Source organism: Ceratotherium simum, chromosome 39 (genome assembly GCF_057802395.1).
Source record: "Ceratotherium simum simum isolate JZ-2026a chromosome 39, ASM5780239v1, whole genome shotgun sequence".
Taxonomy (NCBI): domain Eukaryota; kingdom Metazoa; phylum Chordata; class Mammalia; order Perissodactyla; family Rhinocerotidae; genus Ceratotherium; species Ceratotherium simum.
This window is the reverse complement of record NC_141938.1, coordinates 10050521-10070735: the sequence shown is the minus strand read 5'-3', so window position 1 is coordinate 10070735 and position 20215 is coordinate 10050521. Positions and strand designations below refer to the sequence as shown.

At 46.6% G+C, this 20215-nt stretch overlaps 1 protein-coding gene across 1 annotated transcript in view; it reads left to right on the top strand.

Moving 5' to 3' along the window:
• The window catches only part of INSR (insulin receptor), a 75815-nt gene that overhangs the window by 7409 nt on the left and 48191 nt on the right, over nt 1–20215 (top strand). Inside the window, exon 2 of the mRNA XM_087425288.1 lies at nt 9351–9902. Coding sequence (XP_087281414.1) covers nt 9362–9902 — 541 coding nt within the window. The 5' untranslated portion in view covers nt 9351–9361. The remainder of the gene's footprint in view (nt 1–9350; nt 9903–20215) is intronic.

The window sequence follows — 20215 nt, the reverse complement described above, 5'->3', positions numbered from 1 at the left end:
AATGAAATCACGCTCCAAGTGTGGGTCGGGGAAGGCATATTTGATGGCATATTTGTGAAAGCAGGAAGCGAAGTCTCACCCAGCGTGGGCAGGTCCTAGAGGGGATGGGATGGCTTGAAGTTAGGAGCAGAAAGTTTGGCTGGAAAAGAACTGCTGTGGACTGAATTGCGCCCCCCCATTCATATGTTGAAACGCTAGCCCCCAAGGTGACTGTATTTGGAGATGGAGCTTTTAGGAGATAATTAAGGTTAAATGAGGTCATCAGAGTAGGGCCCTAATCCAACAGGATTGGTGGCCTTGTAAGAAGAGAGAGATCTTTCTCCGTGCACGCACCAAGGAAATAGCATGTGAGGGCACAGGGAGAAGGCAGCCGTCTGCAAGCCAGGAAGAGAGCCCTCATGAGAAACCGACCATGTGGCACCTTGATCTTGGACTTCTAGCCTCCAGAACTGTGAGAAATAGATGTCCGTTGTTTACCACCCAGTCTATGATATTTTGTTGTGGCCGCCTGAGCTGATTAAGACAAGAACTGAGATCAGAATTGGCTTTGAAACACAGCAGCTAGGGACCCTGACAGATAAAACAGATGTGGGTCCAGCTTTCTTTGAAATTCCCGGGGGCCAGTCCACCGTGCTTATGGGGTTCCTTCTAGTGACAATCCACAGCCCCAAAGAAGGCATCTGATGGTGTTGATCCTGGGGAAAAGTGCTTAGTGGAATGGGTGGGGCTGAAGCCTGGGGGCTGGCAGGGGTCCTGCTGGAGAGGTGGGCTGGGTTGGGTAGATGGTATGTCTGTCCTACTCGAGTCCCCTCCACATCCTTGGGGACTTTGTTTAAAATGCAGATTCTTGGGTCTGGATCCCAGAGATATTGATTCATTTGGTCTAAAGCTAGCCCCCCTCCCCGTGATTCTGATGCTGATGGTCCACAGAACACACTTTGAGAATGCGTGTGTGATGGCTAAGGGCACGGGTACTGGTGTCCTAGGGACCTGTGTGTGATAGGCTGAATTATGTCCCCGCAAAATTCATGTATTGGAGTCCTAACCCCCAGCACCTCAGAATGTGACTGTCTTTGGAGACGGGCCTTTAAAAAATTAAGTTAAAATGAGGTCATTAGGGTGGGCCCTGATCCAATGTGACTGGTGTCCTTATAAGAAGAGGAGATTAGGACACAGACACGCACAGATGGAAGACCATGTGAGGACACGGGGAGAAGACGGCTGTCTGCAAGCCAAAGAGAGGCACCTCAGAAGGAACCAACCCTGCCGACGCCTTGATCTTGGACTTCTAGCCTCCAGAATAGGGAGAAAATAAATGCCTATTGCGTAAGCCACACAGTCTGTGGTTCTGTGTTATGGCAGCCCGAGCAAACTAATACACTGGGTTCAAATCCCAGGTCTGTCTCATCCTTGCTCTGTGAACTTGAGGAGGACACGGTCCTCTCTGAGCCTCTCTTTCCTTCCTCTTCTAGAAAGTCTGTCTTGGTGACATGCATACAGTGTTTTGCCTGTTGCCTGTGCCCCAGCCTTGTGCACTCCCACCCCTCAGGGTATTTACTGCCCCTCTGTGTCCAGCAATTTCCGGTGGAGTCCGTTTCATCCTCTACGGCTGTCTTTTCTTCCTGATGTGGCTTTCTTGTGGTTACCCACTCGAATCCTGTTTTTTCGAGCTCATCTCCTCTGGCAGATCCGAGGTCTGTAGAATTTGTGGGTCTCTTCTGGCTTTTTAATGTCCCTGCCTTGTGAACATCACGGGTCAGGCGTCTGCCTTTCTCACCCGAGGAGAGAGAACCCCACGGGGACACCTTCGGTTACATCTTTCCCAGGGCTTTCTTTGACTTTCTCATCTCCCACAGCTCCTTGCTGGCTCTTGGTTTGTTCAAAAGATCCGCTTGGTACACCCTCCAAGATTGATGACATTGTGCCAAGGTTCCAGAAAGATTATGGTCTGGATGGTGAAGGTCCCATCATGGACCTCTTTTACCTCTGGGCCACAGATTACACTATTTTCTTCCTCTGTTCTCCATCTTTGATGGTCAACTGTTCTCACCTGCATCCCTCTGTTCTCAAGTACCCAAGCATTCACCTCAGGGCCCCTGTCCCTACTTGACTGACCTCTATGGAGGCAGGAGGAACCTCCTTTCTACTCGACTATCATCCCTTCATCTGGGCTGAAGACCCAGTCTCCTCAGGTCTCCTCTCTGTGGGCTATTACTTCTCTCACCAACATTTTTATTGAGAATTTTCAGGGAAATGCGTCAGCCTCCCACCTCCCATCCATCCATACACCTCCCTCAAGCCAAACCCCTCCACCAGCCACACTGGCTCCTTCCTTTCACGAGGCTCCTGGAAAGAATATCCTGCAGCCTCACTTCCTCACCTCTTATTCATCTTTATTTCCCTTTAATTTTTTTCTGACTTTTTGATTATGTGATCCGGTCCCAGATCCAAAATTCACAGCTCTGAAGGGTGCTGGCGGTGAAATTCTTTTTCTCTTCTTGTCTTTTGCCTACTCATTTCCTCTCCCCAGAAACCACCAGTGTTGCACTTTTTTCTTTTTGGTGCATGTTTACCCTCCTAGAAAATAGCGTTTGCATATTTAAGCTAATATGTATATCTATTGCCTGCCCCCCATTTTTACATAAGTAATAGCATATCACACAGACTTATCATCTTGCACTTTACTATTAACAACATATCCTGGAGATCTTTCCATATCACCCATTAGGAACTTGTTCTTTTTTATAGCTGCATAGTATTCCACTGCATCAGATGTCAGGAAACTATGGCCCATGGGCCAAGTCTTTGTACCTGCTTTTGTACAGCCCCAGAGCTCAGGATGGTGTTCACATTTTTAAATGGTTGGACAAAAATTCCAATTATTATATCATGACACATGACAATTATATGGAATTCAAATTTCAGTGTCTCTAAATAAAGTTTTATTGGAGCACAACCATGCTGTGTTGTCATGGTTTTAGTGCTACAAAGATAGAGTTGCGACTGAGACTGTATTACCCACAAAATGGAAAATATTTGCTATCTGGCCCTTCCTAGGAGAAGTTTGCTGACCCCTGCATTATATCATTGGTTCTTGGACCTCAGCCTGCATCAAGATCTGCTGGAGGGTGTGGTAAAATGCAGATTCCTGGGCCCCATTCCCAGAGTTTCCAATCCAGGAGGATCAGAATGTCTAACAGGTTCTCAGGAGATGCTGATAATGCCGGTCCAGGGACCACCCCTTTGAGAACCACTGCATCACGTGGATGAACCGTAATTGATTTAACTGATCCCCTTTTGATGAACAGCTATGTTGCTTCTGGTCTTGGGCCATTATGGACAGTGCTGTATTGAATGACTCAGCATCAGAGTCGTATTGCATGTGTGAACCTACTTGTAGCAGATTTCCAGAACAGGAATATCTGGGTGCTGTAGGGCTTCAACCTTGCCTATCTTGATAGTCCCCATGCCCAGCATGATGCCTGGCACATCGGGATGCTCAGCACACATTTGTTGAATGAATAAAGGAGTGATTTCCACATGGCTGACTTGCTGGTTCCAGATCCCGCGTTAGCATCCAGGTCTCCCGATGCTGCCACCTGCCGCAGCTCCTCCATTTCTCCTTTTTTGCAGAAGTCGATTTTAAGAGCCACTCTTACAGGCAGATGCAGAATCTTAAGGGTGTCTGATACCTCGGTGTGCCCAAGTTCTAATTTCTGAAGGTAATAAATCTGAGAATTGGTCCTACATATCTCAGAGTGGAGAATTAACAGGCACATGGGTCCAGACCGCAGTCCTCATCCATTCTTCACAGCTTTTGATCATGCAATTGTCATAATTTTCAGTGAGGAAACCGTGGCACCCAGAGACTGAGGGTGTGGCCCAGCATTACGCAGCTGGCAGGTGCCAGCTCTGGAGTAGGAAGCCAGATCTGTTGGGTTGCTAGTGTGCCCCAAAATTGGTACAGGTAGTGGCCTGACACCCGAACTCAAGGCTTGGTGGCGCTGGACCCCTGAATTTTGGAGGACGTGGTGTTAAGGCTAGAAAGAATGCAGAATGGAACATGTGGCCCCAGACTAGGTCACCAGGGAGCGTTTGAAGAATGCTGAGGCTAAGGAATGAGTACATTCACGAGTGAAAGCAGAAAGTATGAAATTCTTAGCATTGTAAAGGAGTTTCAGAATCTTCTAGATACCTCTTTCCTGCCCCTCACACTCCTCTTTTGCTGCTTTCATAGTGGAGAGAAAACCAGGAGGGAGGAAACACTTTCCAAGACATCTCTCATGCTAGCCTTCTCTCCTTCTGGAAGATTCTCAGATTCCTCTGGTCGAGGGAGAAATTCTAGACCAGCATTGTCCAATAGAACGTTCTGCTTTGACGGAAATGTTCTATATCTTGCTATCCAATATGGCGGCCACTGACCACATGGGACTCTTGAAATTGTGGCCAGCGCAACTGATTTTTACTTTACTTTAATTTAATTCATTTAAGTGTGAATGTAAAGTTTCATTTAACTTCAGTTCATTTAAATGTTTAAAAAAATCAGTGCTTGATTCTGTTATTGGAAAACTCTTTATTCTGTTTGGAACAACTTGGGGATATGAATCTACATTTCCAATGATTCATGTTATGAAATCTGCATAGACAGACAGAGTATTTCTGATGAAAATTTAGCATCTGAATTGAGACACGCTTCAAGTGTAAAACACATGGCATTTCGGAGGCACAGTGGTAAAAAAATCCTGTAGAGTATCTCATTAATAATTTTTTAGTATTGCTTCCATGTTGAAGTGAAATTTTTGGATCCATTGGATTAAATAAAATGTATTTCATTTCCTCTGTTTCTTTTTATCTTTTTAGAGAAAATTTAAAATGCCATCTGTGACTCACATTATACTCATATCAGATAGCGCTTGCTCTAGACCCTACAAACCCTGGTGACCCACAGTGACAAGCTATAGTTTGTCATCGCCCTTGACCTTACAACAAAGTAGGCAGAACTGAATAATTCTTTTATTTATTTATTTATTTGGTGAGGAAGATCAGCCCCGAGTTAACATCTGTTGCCAATCCTCCTCTTTTTGCTGAGGAAGATTGGCCCTGGGCTAACATCTGTGATCATCTTCCTCTACTTTGTGTGTGGAATGCCCGCCACAGCATGGCTTGATAAGCGGTGTGTAGGTCTGCGCCCGGGATACGAACCCACAAAACCCGGGCTGCTGAAGCAGAGCACGTGAACTTAACCACTACGCTACCAGGCCGGCCCCAGAATAATTCTTATTGCACTGTTTGTGGAGGTTTTAGTAGTGGCGTCACCTCCTCTGGGAAGCCCTCCTTGATTGTTCCAGACTGAGTCAAAAAGCTTGTTTTTATGATCTCTTCTAACCCCTTGATGGGTGGATATTTGCTGAAAAGTTTCTTTTTGTAAGGTGCACTCACTCGATTCTTCGTTGGGCATCTATCTGAAAGAACGCAGATGGTAAAACTGAAACCTAGCATTAAAGCATAGAATTGCATTTGACCGCCAGGTTGTATCCTAGCACCACCACTTAAAACTCAGCTTGTGTGAGTCGCAATTTGATCATCACAAAATAGGCATGAAACTGGCATCTCCTCTAGGTGTTCTTCTTAGAACTCAGAGAGAACGTGAGTGCCAGAGAATGGACCAAGTGCTTTACGTAGTAGGTGTTCAGAAAATATTAGCTGTCAACGAGGTCCCCCTCCTCCCTCTCCTTCTCATCATCCTTCCCTACCTGTGTGTAGAGCGGCTATTAGCCAGGTGCCACTTATTAAGAACTTGAAGCATCCTTTGGTTCCCACCCAGAGATACTAAAAGCCAGCAGAAGCCTCTACCTCTATTTTTGGCACCATTTCTAACATCCTCTGGGTATTTTCTGTCCCAACAGTATTGCTCTATTGTCTTAGACTTATAGGGACACATATGGCTTTAGTGAGTTGAGTTAGATTCATTGGAGATTTAAAAAAAAAAGCAATTCTTCATTGTCCCCTACTATTACCATCGTTAATTTTTTATAACAACTTTATTGAGATATAATTCAATACCGTACAATTCGCCCATTTAAAGTTTACAATTCACTGGTTCTTAGGACATTCACAGGGTTGTGCAACCATCACTACAATCAATTTTAGAACATGTTCATCACCCTCAAAAGAAATCTTGTCCTTCAGCCATCACTCTCATTACCCCTCCCCCAGCCCCTGGCAACCACTAATCTGTTTTTTGTCTCTGGATTTGTCTGTTCTGCACATTTCATGTAAGTGGAATCATACCACATGTGGTCTTTTGTGTCTGGCTTCTTTCACCAAGCATGTTTTCAAGATTCATCCATGTTGTAGCATGTATCGATACTTCATTCCTTCTGATGGCTGAATAATATTCCATCATATGGATGTGCCACATTTTGCCTATCCATTCATCAGTTGATGGACACTTGGGTGGTTTCCACTTTTTGGCTATTATGAATCATGCTGCTATGGGCATTCATATACAAGTTTCCATGTGGATGTATGTTTTCATTTCTCTTGGGTATCTACCTCGGAGTAGGATTGCTGGGTCAGATGGTAACTCTTTGCTTAGCCTTTTGAGGACCTGCCAGACTATTTTCCACAGCAGCTGCACCATTTTCCATTTCCACCAGTAATGTGTCAGGGTTCCAATGTCTCTACTCCTCGCCAACACTTGTTATTGTCTGTGGTTATGATTGTAGCCACCCTAGTGGGGGTGAAGTGGTACCTCATTGTGGTTTGGATTTGCATTTTCCTAATGTCCGACAGCTGGTTAATCTCTGAACGCACCTTCATATCTGATTTTGGTCCTGCCATAGCCTGGGGAGGATGGCGGGCAGGTGTTGATTGCATTTGCACCAATTTCGTGTGTGTGTGTGTGTGTGTGTGTGTGAAATATAGAGTGTTAAGGTCAAACTTGAGAAGTACAGAGCTGTGGCCAAATCTAAGCCCTATGTTGCCAGATGAAAGACAGGACATCCAGTTATCAGAATTTCATATCAATAACGAACAATTTTTAAGGATAAGTATGTCCCAAACTTATCCTAAAAAAGTACGGGTTGCTTATCTGAAATTCAAATCTAACTGGGCGTCCTGCATTTTTATTTGCCAAATCTGGCGACCCTGCCTGTCACTGGTGGGCCGTGTGTCCTTGGGTGATTGGCTTTGCCTCTGGGAGGTCCAGTTATCTCATCTGTAGGGTGGGGATGGGGCTTACCGGGAGGCATCAATGGCGTGGTTCCTGTGGAGACCTCTGTCTGTGGACGCTGTGGATGTGACTATGGCCGGAAGCCTCAGACCGGGCTTGGGTGGCATGAGCGTGTGGGAACGGAACTGGCATCCCAGTCCCCTCAAAGCTGCTCCCAGCTTCCCAGTGAGTGTGTGTGCGTTTTCCCCTGATTGAGCCTAATCTGTACGGAATGTGACCCAGGAACATTGCTGCTTTGTTTGCTGTGCTGTTTTCTCTCTAATTTGTGCTTCTTTTGCAAGTTAGTCTCAGGGTGGGTTTTTAAGAGGATTTACTACTATTCTTCAGAACAACCTGTTTGCCTCAAAGATGCTGGGGGAAGGGTTAGTGTCTTGGAATAAAAGAAGTGGGGGTTGCAAACTGAGCCTTCCATTCCAGGTGCTGAGGGCTGTGGTGTGTGCGTGTTTTGACAAGGAGAAGCTGCCTAAAGATTTTGATTTTGATGAACGTTAACTGAGTGTAAGGGACACAGGAGAAGGGAAAGATCCAAATATGTATATGGAGGAAAGGAAATCAGAGGAGGCTTCCTGGAGGAGGCGGCATTCGAACTGGATCTTGAAGGATGGTGGACTGGATTTAGAAAGAATGAGCTAAGGCATAAAGGGCTTTGACGGCCAATGGGGCTATGGCTACCCTGTCCGGTACAGTAGCCATTAGCCACGTGTGTCTATTTCCATTGAAATTAACTCAAGTGAAATGAAACATTCAGTCCCTCAGGCTTATTTGTCACATTTCAAGTGCTCGAGAGCCACAAATGGCTGGTGGCTTCCACTGTGGACGGCACAGGTACAGAACATTTCCATCATTGCGGAAAGTTCTGTTGGACAGTCTTGCTGTAGAACAAGAATTGCCAAGCAACACCCCTAGGGCAAAACTCCAGTTCACCTCACCGCCTGTTTTTGTAAATAAAGCTTTATTGGAACACAGCCACAGACACTCATTCACATATTGTCTCTGGCTGCTTTCCAGCTACAAGGGCAGAGTGGAGTCGCCTCGATGGAGACCATCTGACCACAAAGCTGAAAATATTTACTATCTGAGCCTTTATAGAAAATGGTTGCCCACCTCCGGTCTGGGGAAATGAAGGCACAGAGCCTGAGGATGGCTGTGATATTTTTTGGGAGAAATAAACAACAATAAGATAGTTGACATTAATTGAGCACCTACTGTAGTTGACATTAATTGAGCACCTACTGTGTACCAGGCTCTGTTTGAGTGCCTGCATGATTTCACTCACTCCTCCTCATAGGTCATGTTAGAGGGGAGGACACAGCCTCAGAGTTGTACGAGAGGTGTGGGCAAGCCTGTTTAGCATGGTGAAGGGGATGGAGAAGCGGAACCCCAAAGGCTGTGAAAGAGAAGTGCAGGGTCATGGGGAGCCATGGAGGGTGTCAGAGCCCGGAAGGGACCACCTTCAGGAGAATGGGCACGCAGGGTGTTTGTGCTGGGGAGCTCAGACTTGCTGGGAAGCCCTTGCCACACCCAGATAAAAGGTAATTAGGCCTTGGCTGTCTGCCTGGAAGGAAGGTGGGTTGGGAAGGAGAGTCAGTGAAGTGGGAGAATGGACCAAACATTCAGCTCTCCTGGCCCCACTTCTGATGTGGGCACCTTGATCCCCATAAATCCATTTCCTGAGGATCTCCAACGCTGACTCACTGGGGATGGCTCCCCTTTCTCCCGCCCCTGCCGCATTACTCAATCCCCTGTGATCCCAGTGTCTCCATTGCATCATATTTGATGTGCTGATTTTAAAGCTTCTAACAGGTACTGCCAAAGGAATTACTTTCTTTGCCTTTCGAAAGTAATGACTTAGGCACGGACACTCTACAGAGAAAGCCACTCATCAGGGCTGGCTATAGAATTTGTGGAGCCCAGTGCAGAATGAAAATGTGGGGCCGGTTGCTTAAAAATGATTAAGGATTTCAAGACTTACGGAAGAGCGTTAAGCCAAGTCCCCTTCTGAGTGAGCGTGGGACTCAGGTTGCACGTCCACGAAGCTGGCCCTGCCACTAATTCTTATAACCCATTCACGGTGTGTTTGCTCACCTGCCTTGCTTCCTCCTTGTTTTCACTTTAGTGTGCCCCGGCATGGATATCCGGAACAACCTCAGGAGGCTGCACGAGTTGGCCAACGGCTCCGTCATTGAAGGACATTTGCAGATACTGTTGATGTTTAAAACGAGGCCTGAGGATTTCCGAGACCTCAGTTTCCCCAAACTCATCATGATCACTGATTACTTGCTGCTTTTCCGGGTCTACGGGCTGGAGAGCCTGAAGGACCTGTTCCCTAACCTCACGGTTATCCGGGGCTCGCGCCTCTTCTTCAACTACACGCTGGTCATCTTCGAGATGGTTCACCTGAAGGAGCTTGGCCTCTACAGCTTGATGAACATCACGCGGGGCTCCGTCCGCATCGAGAAGAACAATGAACTCTGCTCCCTGGCCACCATCGACTGGTCGCGCATTCTGGATTCTGTGGAAGATAATTACATCGTGCTGAACAAGGATGACAATGAGGAGTGTGGGGACATTTGTCCAGGCACTGCCAAGGGCAAGACCAACTGCCCTGCCACCGTCATCAACGGGCAGTTTGTCGAGCGGTGCTGGACTCACAGCCACTGCCAGAAAGGTACGCTGGGGTGTGAAGGGCTCTTAGCCATTTCTCATATTTATTAGAGAGACACTAGAGGCATTCACTAGACCAGGAGGTGGCAAAACTTTTCCTGCAAAGCCTCAGGTATTAAATACTTGAGTCTTTGCAGGCTGTATGATCTCTGTTGCAACTGAGCATGACCATTGTAGCAGGAAAGGCAGCCACAGGCAACACAGAAATGAGTGAACATGGCTGTGTTTCAATAAAACTTTATCTACAAAGCCAAGTAGTGGGCCAGATTTTGCCAACTCCTGTGCTAGGCAGTTGAATGTTCCTCTTGCTTGAGAGACAGGTAGGAATGGATGGGTATGGACTTTGTTGTAGAAAAATAAGTTTGTTTCTTATCTGATTGTAGAAGTAAGATTGATCATGGTAGATGTTTGGAAAAAGGAATGTGTAAAGGAAAAAAGCAAAACAGTAATTTTTTCGTCCACAATTATTGGGAGTACTTCCTTCTAGTGGTTCTGTTGCATCTTAATTTACTTAACTTTCCCTGTGGTTGGGCATTTAGATTATTTCCAGTTTTCACAAAGAGAGGGAGAAACATTTTTGGGTCAAAGCTTTCTCGAGCATTTGTTTCTCTAGGTCTTGCTTTTCCAGAAGTGAAATTTCTGGGTCAAAGGTTCTTGATGCCCTTGCCAAATGGCTTTCCGGAAATGTTGTACCAACGGGCTCTCCTCCTAGCTTTGGCCCAGAGGGAGCACCTTGGCAGCTTCGAGTGTTGTTTGAAAAATCTTTCAGAATTTACTGGAGGGCAGAGCCGATGTGTCGTCACTGTTTCTATTTGTATTTCTTTGATTGCTATCGGGGTTGAACCTTTTAAAACATGTTTGTTTATCATTTGGCTTTTCTCTTCCTGTTCATATCCTTTGTCTGTTTATCTTTTAGTACCTTAGTGGTTTTTGAAATATTCATCTGTATACAGTTACCATAGATGAAGGCAGCTAACCCTCTGCCAATTACATCCTCTGACATTTTTGTTCAGTGGTGAAAATGCTCTGAATATCAGTTGCAGAGAAACTTAAAACGTTCATGGAGTTCCGAGCTGGATTTTTGCTTGCCTCTCATGTGACTTATGCTTAGAAAGTCCCTTCCTAGCTATAGAACGAATATTTCTTTCCAAATTTTCTATTTCAATTTTAATTATTATCATTTTTTGTGTGTGTGTGAGGAGGACTAGCCCTGCCTGAGCTAACATCCATTGCCAATCCTCCTCTTTTTGCTGAGGAAGACTGGCCCTGGGCTAACATCCGTACCCATCTTCCTCCACTTTATATGGGACGCCGCCACAGCATGGCCTGACAAGCGGTGCATTGGTGTGCACCCGGGATCGGAACCTGCGAACCCCGGGCTGCCGAACTGGAGAGCGCGCACTTAACCACTACACCACTGGACTGGTCCCTAATTATTATCGTTTTTTAAAAACACATTCATCGTGGACATTTGGAAGCTATTTGTGTGCACGATTCGAAGGAGTATCCATTTTTCTCCAAATAACTAGTTGGAGTCTTGCACCATTTAGCGCAGAAATCTACCCCTTTGTCATTGATTTCTGGTCTGTTTCTGGGTATCCAAGTCTGTCTCTCTTTGCATCAGGGCTGTGACTGGTCTAATCACTGGAGTTTTATAATGTTTTGATATCCAGGAAGGCAAGTTCCACACACACGCTCGTGACTTGTTTATTGTGTCATCGACTCTCTCACATGTTGTGGAATTCCCTGGGGAGAATTAGTGAACATGAGATTGGGGTGAGAGAGAGTGTGTGGGTGGTTTAAGGGTTGTATCACAAAAGATAGGGGAAGGGAGAAAGGAGGGTCTTCTCACCTGAGCCCAAAGCTACTGGGAAGCCATACAGGGTGAGTTCCGAATAGAATCCACGGACTTGTCGGGGAGGACTTCATCGGAGCCCCAGGGAGGAGCCCTTCCATGGCGCAGATGTTGGATGGTAGGAAACAGGAGGTGAGAGAGTTGAGAGAGTGGAGACCACACCTCTTTGGAGAGGCTGGGTAGTGAAGGGAAAGAAAACCTGATTGTTTGTGGATGGGGAGGGGATGATGCTTATTATGTTGTGGAAAAATCTAGAGCATGTTGGTAGGCCTGGGACAGAGAGAAACTAAACCACACCAAGACGGAAGGTCAAGGTTGGGGCAAAGTCTTAGTGGAAGTAGAGAGACCACCTGTGGGTTTGGAATTATGTAGAAGAACAAGGAAACTTCTGACGTGAGGGTGGGGTGATTAGGCTGGGTGGCAGTGACGATCTAGGTGAATTTCCAGATGGGGTTGTCATTCACTGATGGTGAGAGGAGGAGAGACTGTGTAGTATCTACTACGTTATGAGGGCGTGTAGCTCCCAGGGGAGCTCTGTTATCCTTGTTTTAGAAACCAGAGAGGTTACTTAACTGGCCTAAGGCCACACACCTAATAAAAGACAGCTGGGGTTGGTGCCAAGTCTGAGACACAAATAAAGCGTGTGTGTGTGTTTTGGGAGGAGTGTCTCCTCTGTTTAGGAACTGGAGAGCCACTCCTGGCTGGGGCACCAGGGAAAACAGTGAACGCTCTCTTATTCCAGGGCTGAGTTCTCCAAATTTAGATGCTTGTTTGAAATGCTCCGGGCTCACGCGTCTTGAGATACAATTTAAGATGTTCCTCTGTGGATTTATTTCTGTATCCGTTTTTGTCAAAGTGTGGAGGACGGTATTATCTGCAGAAATGTCCCCGATATTTCCAGCAGGTTTTAAAAAAAATCTTTTGCTCCTGAGAACGGGGCTGGTTTTTCCAGCCTGGGGGTTTCGTCACTGTGGGAAGGTGCGGCTCCGCGTGTATGGCTGTGACGGACACCTGCCAGGCTTCCGGGTTCCTGGCATCTGGCATCTGGCATCTGGCCTCGATTTCAGCTGCTCTTGGTTCGTAATCAGTGGTCGGGTGAAGCGTTGTCCTGTCCTGGTAACAGATGTCCAGAAACGATTATTCCTTGAACTGACGCTTCTGTCTGTTGAGTGCAACTCAGCTTTGGTTTTTCTTTTTTCCTCAATTTCTTTTATGGTGGAAAAATACAAGTGACATAAAACTGACCATCCTAATCATTTTAAGTGCACAGCTCAGTGGCATTAAGCACATTCACATTGTTTTGCAACCATCACCACCGTCCATCTCCAGAACTTTCCATCTTCCCAAACTGAAACTCTGTCCTCATTAAACACTGACATCCCCTCCCCCTCCCCCAGCCCCTGGCCCCTCCCGCCTACGTTCTGTCTCTATGGATAGGACTCCTCTAGAGACCTCCTATGAGTGGGATCACACAGTATTTGTCTTTTTGTAACTGGCTTCTTTCACTTAGCCTGATGCCCTCAAGGTTCATCTACATTGTAGCGTGAGTCAGAATTTCCTTCCTCTTTAAGGCTGAATAATATTCTGTTGTATGGATGGACCACATTGTGTATCCATAGATGGACACTTGGGTTGCTTCCACATTTTAGCTATTGTGAATAATGCCACCATGAACATGTGTGTGCATCTCCGACTTTCTAAATGCTTATGTTCCCTTGTTGCTGTGGCTTTAGAAGGCTTATTTAACATTGTATGGGATTTTTTTTTAACATAAAACAGACTGAAATGAGCCTTTCGAGGATACTCTGCTGTCTTAGTAGACAGATACAGACCTGCAAAAACTACCTGTCAACTCCTCCATTCCCCTGGAATCCCCTCAAGTGCTTCCTCAAGCATCCACAGCCATTGTCTTTTTCATGCATGATTGCTGGGTTCCAGAAGCTTCCGGGGTCCAGTCAGCATTTGGGATGAAGGTGTTGGGCTGGCCTCTGGACCCAGTTTCAACATTCTCTACAAAGTCCCTTCTTCCACCTGTCACCCATACAGTGATGCTTTTGGCAGAGAGAGCAAAGGAAGATTCTCAGTGGTTAAGGTAATGAAAAGGAAGATGCTTCCTTTTAGGAAATGCTTCCTCTCCATCACTTTGTCCACAGATTTGGGATGAAGATGCCAGGAGAGGCCAAATGCCAGGAGCCCTGGATGGGCAGAGAGGAGATGGAGTCTATGTGAGCGGAGTCACGGAATAGCATTTATCAACGGGCCTACGATGTGTTGGGCATTGGAGTTCTGGGGTCACAAGAGGGACCAGCTCCTGCCACCAGGAGAGGACCTCCTGGTGGCAAATAAATCTGTGATTAAGTACACTTTGGGGGGGCAGTTAGAAGAGGGAAATCTCTGTGGGTGAAAGCTTGGGTTGAAGCCCTAAACTAGTCTTCGGAGTCAGAGAATATCTCCCCCAAATCGGCGTGTCATTAAGACCCCAAATGTCAGCCTCACTGGACCCGTTTCCAAGTGGTTAAAAGAATTGTTTGGACTCCAGCAGGACTGTCTTGGAGTCCTGTTTGGCCGTTCACTGGTTAGGACCTGGATCAAGCCTCAGTTTCTCGATCTGAAAAATGGGGATAATTGTGGGACCTGCTTGTGAGGGTTGTGGTTTGGGGGTTATGAGACAGTGTGTGGGGGGGCACTTAGCCCAGCTCCTGGCACTCTATGAGTGTTCTGGAAGCTTCTCATAAGTGCTGTGGGTCCACCACCCTCTCTGGACAGATGAGCCGCTGGGTGAATACCTGCCAAGGCTTGGCTCCATTTCTGATTTTGGTCTTGGGGCAGACAGAGGAAAGCCCACCATGTGACCTGCTGATGAGAGGTGGGTGCTGGACCTACAGACCCACAGGGAAGACCATTCTGCTCACCCGTTGCCTTCAGATGCTCTAGAGACCACCAGCTCTGGGGCTTTGGGGGGGACCAGAAACCCCAGGGCTTGCTTGACCAGCTGCTGTGGCCAAACCCACTGGCATTTATTTTCTGGGAGGCCACCCCAGCTGCTCACTGCCAGTCAGAGGGGTGTGTGAGGCTGGGGCATGCCAGGTGCCAGCAAACTGGCTGGCGATGCCACATACAGACATCAGCAAGAAAGTAGGAGCAGGAGGCAGAAGGAGGCAAGTGTCTCCTCCCTGAGTTTGCCTTTCCATCTGTGTTTCAGATTCTCTGAAAGTTGGGGTGCCCTCTTTATATTAAATGTTAAATGCTTAAATGCACGCACAGTCACTCTGGAAGGGTTTATTTTTCAGCAGAGGTTTTAACTTCCTGGTGAAACTTTTTTTCTTCTTCCATTTTTTTAACTCTGCCTCTGATAATCAGAATCATCTTGGCAGCAAATGCTTATTTTGCGCCAGACACTGTTCTACGTGCTTTGCTTCTGACACTGCATGGAGTCCTCCCAGCCATTTCTTCTTACACATGAGGCCCCGAGAGGTTAACCCAATTCTCCCAGGTCACATTGCCAGTAAATAGTAGAGATGGGATTCAAACCCAAGACCTGGGTATTCTGGCTCAGAATCAGAGCTCTTAACCATTGAACCATTGTGCTTTCCTGTGTTCATTGTGGAAAGTCGAAGTGTGACAACAAAGAGATGGGGGAGGATCCCCTAGAATTTGCCCCTGCCAACACTCTGGCTGCCTACTCTTTTTTTTTTTTTTTGAGGTAGATCAGCCCTGAGCTAACATCCATGCTAATCCTCCTCTTTTTGCTGAGGAAGACCAGCTCTGAGCTAATATCTATTGCCAATCCTCCTCCTTTCCCCCCCCAAAGCCCCAGTAGATAGTTGTATGTCATAGCTGCACATCCTTCTAGTTGCTGTATGTGGGAAGCGGCCTCAGCATGGCCGGAGAAGCAGTGCGTCGGTGTGCGCCCGGGATCCGAACCCGGGCCGCCAGTAGTGGAGCGCGTGCACTTAACTGCTAAGCCACGGGGCCAGCCTTGGCTGCCTACTCTTATGGCCCTCCTCATCTGTCTTAAATTCACTACCTCTTCCATCAGGCAGTTCTCTTGAATACAGGGACGGTGGCATTTCTTGCATCCCCAGCATCTGTCATGTAGATAAACAATGGTGTCTTTGACAGCTCATTTCTAGCTAGTGTTTATTGAGCGCTTACCCTGTACCAGGCTCTGTGCTAAGAATTCGACCAGTGCTGCCTCATGGAATCCACACCACAGCCTGTGAGAAGATGTTAATCCCATTTCACAGAAGGAGACACTGAGGCTTGGATAGGAATTAAGAAACTTACTCTAGGAGACCTTGTTGGGAAATGCTTTGACCTCAGGTTTGTCTGGTAAAGCCCTTCATCAGAAGTCAGCAAAGCACGACCTACTGGTGATTTTTGTATGGCCTGGGAGCTAAGAATGCTTTTTATACTTTAAAAAAAGCTAGATGAGGGGCCGGCCCCGTGGTGTAGTGGTAAAGTTCGTGCGCTCCGCTTGGGTGGCCAGGGGTTCACAGGTTCGGATCCCGGGCCCAGACCTGTGCGCCACTTATCAAGCCATGCTGTGGCGGCGTCCCATATGAAGTGGAGGAAGATGGGCACAGACGTTAGCCCAGGGCCAGTCTTCCTCAGAAAGAGAGGAGGGTTGGCAATGGATGTTAGCTCAGGGCTAATCTTCCTCACCCCCCTCCCAAAAAAAAAAAAAGCTGGGGGAAAAAGTCTAAAGGATACTATTTTGTGAGAGGTGGAAATGATAGGAAATTAACATTTCAGTGTCCTTAAATAAAGTATCAGTGGAATGTAGCCATGCTCATTCATTTATTCATTTACGTATTGCCCATGCCTGCTTTTTAGTGCTGTAAGGAGAGAGCTGAGTAGTTGCGACAGACTGCGTGGTCCTTCATTAAAAAAATTGGCTGACCCCTATTCTTGGCTGCATACCTTATAAAGACGAGGGGGCCATTTGGGGGTAGAGGCTGTTTCCAGTGGAATTGGAAGCATCCCAGCACCAGGCCAGTATAATCTCTCTGCCCCTTGTTGGCAGCGAGGGAGGGGGTTACAAAGTATGAGATGTCGTCCTTGCCGCTCTGGAGCTCCTGGTTTGGCTGGGGAGGTAAAAGGCAGGAGCGAATTCACCACACAAAGCAGCCCATCCAGGAGGAGACATCATGAGGCAAAGTAGGCACCCCCTGTCCCTCCCAAATGAGTCATCAGACCTGTGGTTCTAGACATGTTTGGGGCTGAAGCACATGGAAATCACGATGTTCTCTAGATAACACGGCAGAATATTGATAAATAAATTCCTTCGTGCCTATGTCACTGTAGTCCATGCAGAAAATAGGAAAGTCTAGCCTGTGCACACGGGTATTGAATAATAATAATAATAATAATAATAATAATAATAATAATAATAAAGATGATAGATGGTGTAGCCTGAAACGGCCATTTGAGTTTTTTGTTCATATTTATTCCTTTTTGTTTTGTCAAAGATCTTTAAAAAAATCTAGGAGAGAATTAAAAGCACCATACTGAAACAATTCCGTGATCATCGTAAGTTCTTTATCGCTGCGATCGTTGGAATTTTTTAATTGATCTTTTACTTTTGAAGATGATTGGATTTTCTATAGCAGGAAAAACAACTATGCTAGAGAGTATGTTTCTGAGCTCTCCCCAGCTTGCCCAAATTGATGTTAAATCGCCACTGGCATTTGTGGAAGGAGAGAGATGTTCTGGATTGGAGTGGTTAAAAAGATGAGGTTTGGTTTGGATGTCGAATGATGCTTGGAAAGAGAGTAAGAGGGAAGGGTGTTCTAGGTGAGTGGAATGGCAATGACAAAGGCACAGAGGTCTTTGGTAGGCAAGAGTAGGGAGGCTGCCTCGTGTTTCGAAGGGAGGCTTGGCCCTCCCATGCGCTCTGAATGCCACACGTTTTCCTGCAGGTGCAATGGAGAGATCATGAAGGTTACATTGGGGCTGTGTACAGGATGGGCTGTTTCCACTGCTATTGAGTGGCCAGCTGTGCTGAGCCAGGCATGTTGCTGGGACCCCAAAGTCCTTGCCGAGTTGGGGAGAAAGTCAAAGAAATAATTATGTGCTTACAAGCCAGGTAGCCAGGAAGTGTTTTGGTAGGCTCAAAGATGCGCTGAAGAAAGGTAGACCAGTTGGCCGTATGAGCATACACCTCTTTAGTAATGATAATGCAAACCTATAGTTCTATCAGGTGTCTGGCTTCTTGGAGGGGGCTTAGGGATACCAATTTACCTACCTTCTCTCCTAGAGAAATAAATCGGCCCAATCCTTTGGAATAAGGTGGCATAGAATTAAATACGTAATTATGCAAAGGTGGCTCCCCTGATGGTAACTGGTCTGACGAGTTTTTCTTTTTCTCCCTCCTACTTGATGAAATTCATTGACCAGTTATATCCCACCGTGTCACCAGACCCTTTGTCAGAATTCAGATCTGTTCTTTATGACTGAACTCTTGAAATGCCCCAGGGAGATCCTGGGGACCTCGGCTCCTGTCAGGCTGGAAAGTCACATGCTCCCTGTGGTCAGTTCTCTCTGCACGCACCTGTGCCTGATAGAACGTTCTTTCCCAGTAAAGAGAACTGATGCGGGTGCTACGATTTCAAAATTGCATCCCTTATCTCCTCTCTCTCTCCTCTCTTTCCCCTCTCTCTATCTTGGGCTTAGAGTCTGTGCTAGCTCAGACTACATGGCTGCTCACACTTAGAGATAAATAATGTCGACAGTGGGAAATGAAAGAATTGCTTTCCTTTGGACCCCCCTTTTCTGTCATGGGTGGGGCCACATGAGTAGCAGCACATTGGGCTACTTTCTTCCAATTCCGTGTTTGGGAAGTGGATAAAGATCTCCCAAGCCAGCCCTAAGCCACAGGACACAGAGGCAGGGGATGGAGTCAGGTAATGAAATTGGCACTGGGAGGCACGTGGGAGACAAACCCCACAATCATCGAGTGTCTGGAGGGTTTTGGGTAGAAGAATGACCTTTTTATTTTTATTTATTTATTTGGTGAGGAAGATTGGTCCTGAGCTAATATCTGTTGCCAGTCTTCCCCTTTTTTGCTGAGAAAGACTGGCCTTGAGCTAACATCTGTGCCCATCTTCCTCTATTTTTTTGCAAGTGGGACGCTCCCTCAGCATGGCTTGATAAGCGGTGTGTATGTCCGCAGCCGGGATCTGAACCCTCGAACCCCGGGCTGCTGAAGCGGAGCGCATGAACTTAACTGCTGCACCACCGGGCCGGCCCCGAGGGTTGACCTTTTTATTATAGAAGTTTTTTGCTTCCTGGTTGAGAGTCTTGGGTCTTTAAAGACTCTCAGGCTCATTGGCTGCAGTCTAGGGAGGGCTTTGTCTACGGAGTGTTTCCATTTGCTCAGCTATGAAGGAAACCGTTCTTGTTGGAAGATCTGATAAAGGCAGGGTTTCAAGCGTCGATACCTGGCCCTGTTGGCACAGATGGGCGCAGCACCGGTGTTGTTTATGGAGTACCTGCAATGCTTGTCCGTGGGCTCACGGGACTCCTGTCACAGGCTGCCTCATTAGTGATGATGAGTGTAAGGTTTCCACATATGCAAAGAAATTGGATATCAGAGCAGGAGGTACGCAAAGCGAGACAGCCTCGATCTGAAGCATTCAAGATTTCTCTTCTTTAAAAAAACAATGTTTTTTTTTAAAGAACATGTAAGATTTGCCATCAGTGACATTTAGCACATTCACAGGACTGTGCAATCATCACCAATATCTGGTTCCAGAACATTTCATCACCCCACAAAGAAACATTGTGCCCGTTCGCAGCCACTTCCCATTCCCTGCTCCCGCCGTTCTCTGGCAACCGTTAATCTACTTTCTATCTCTGTGGCTTTACCTATTCTGGATGTTTCGTATAAATGGAATGATACGATATGTGACTTTTAGGTCTTGCCTCTTTCACTATGCATGATTTCAAGGTTCATCCACCTTGTAGCGTGTATCAGGACTTCATTTCTTTTTCTTGCTGAATGACATTCCATTGTGTGGACAGACTGTGTCCAGTTTATCCATCTACCAATTGATGGACATATGAGTTGTTTCCACCGTTTGGCTGTTGTGAGCAGCGCTGCCACAGCATTCCTGTCCAAGCTTTAGTTTGAACACCTATTTTCAATTCTCTCGAGGGATTACACCTCGGAGTGGAATTGCTGGGTCATTTGGATTTTCCATGTTTAACTCACTGAGTGAAGGTTTCTCTTTCTTTTCTCCTTCTTTTTTGCTTTTGGTTTTACTGTTTTAAAAACCATTTTATCATCAAAGAAAACACAGATGCAGAAAACCACACAGCAGAAATGTGTAGCCTCATGAATTACTCTAAGGTGAACAACCTTATAACCCCCCACCCTGGTTGAGAAATAGCACTTTGCGAGCATCCCCACCTCCGGACGCCCTTCCGTGGACCCCATCCCAGTCAGAGCCCCCTCCCTC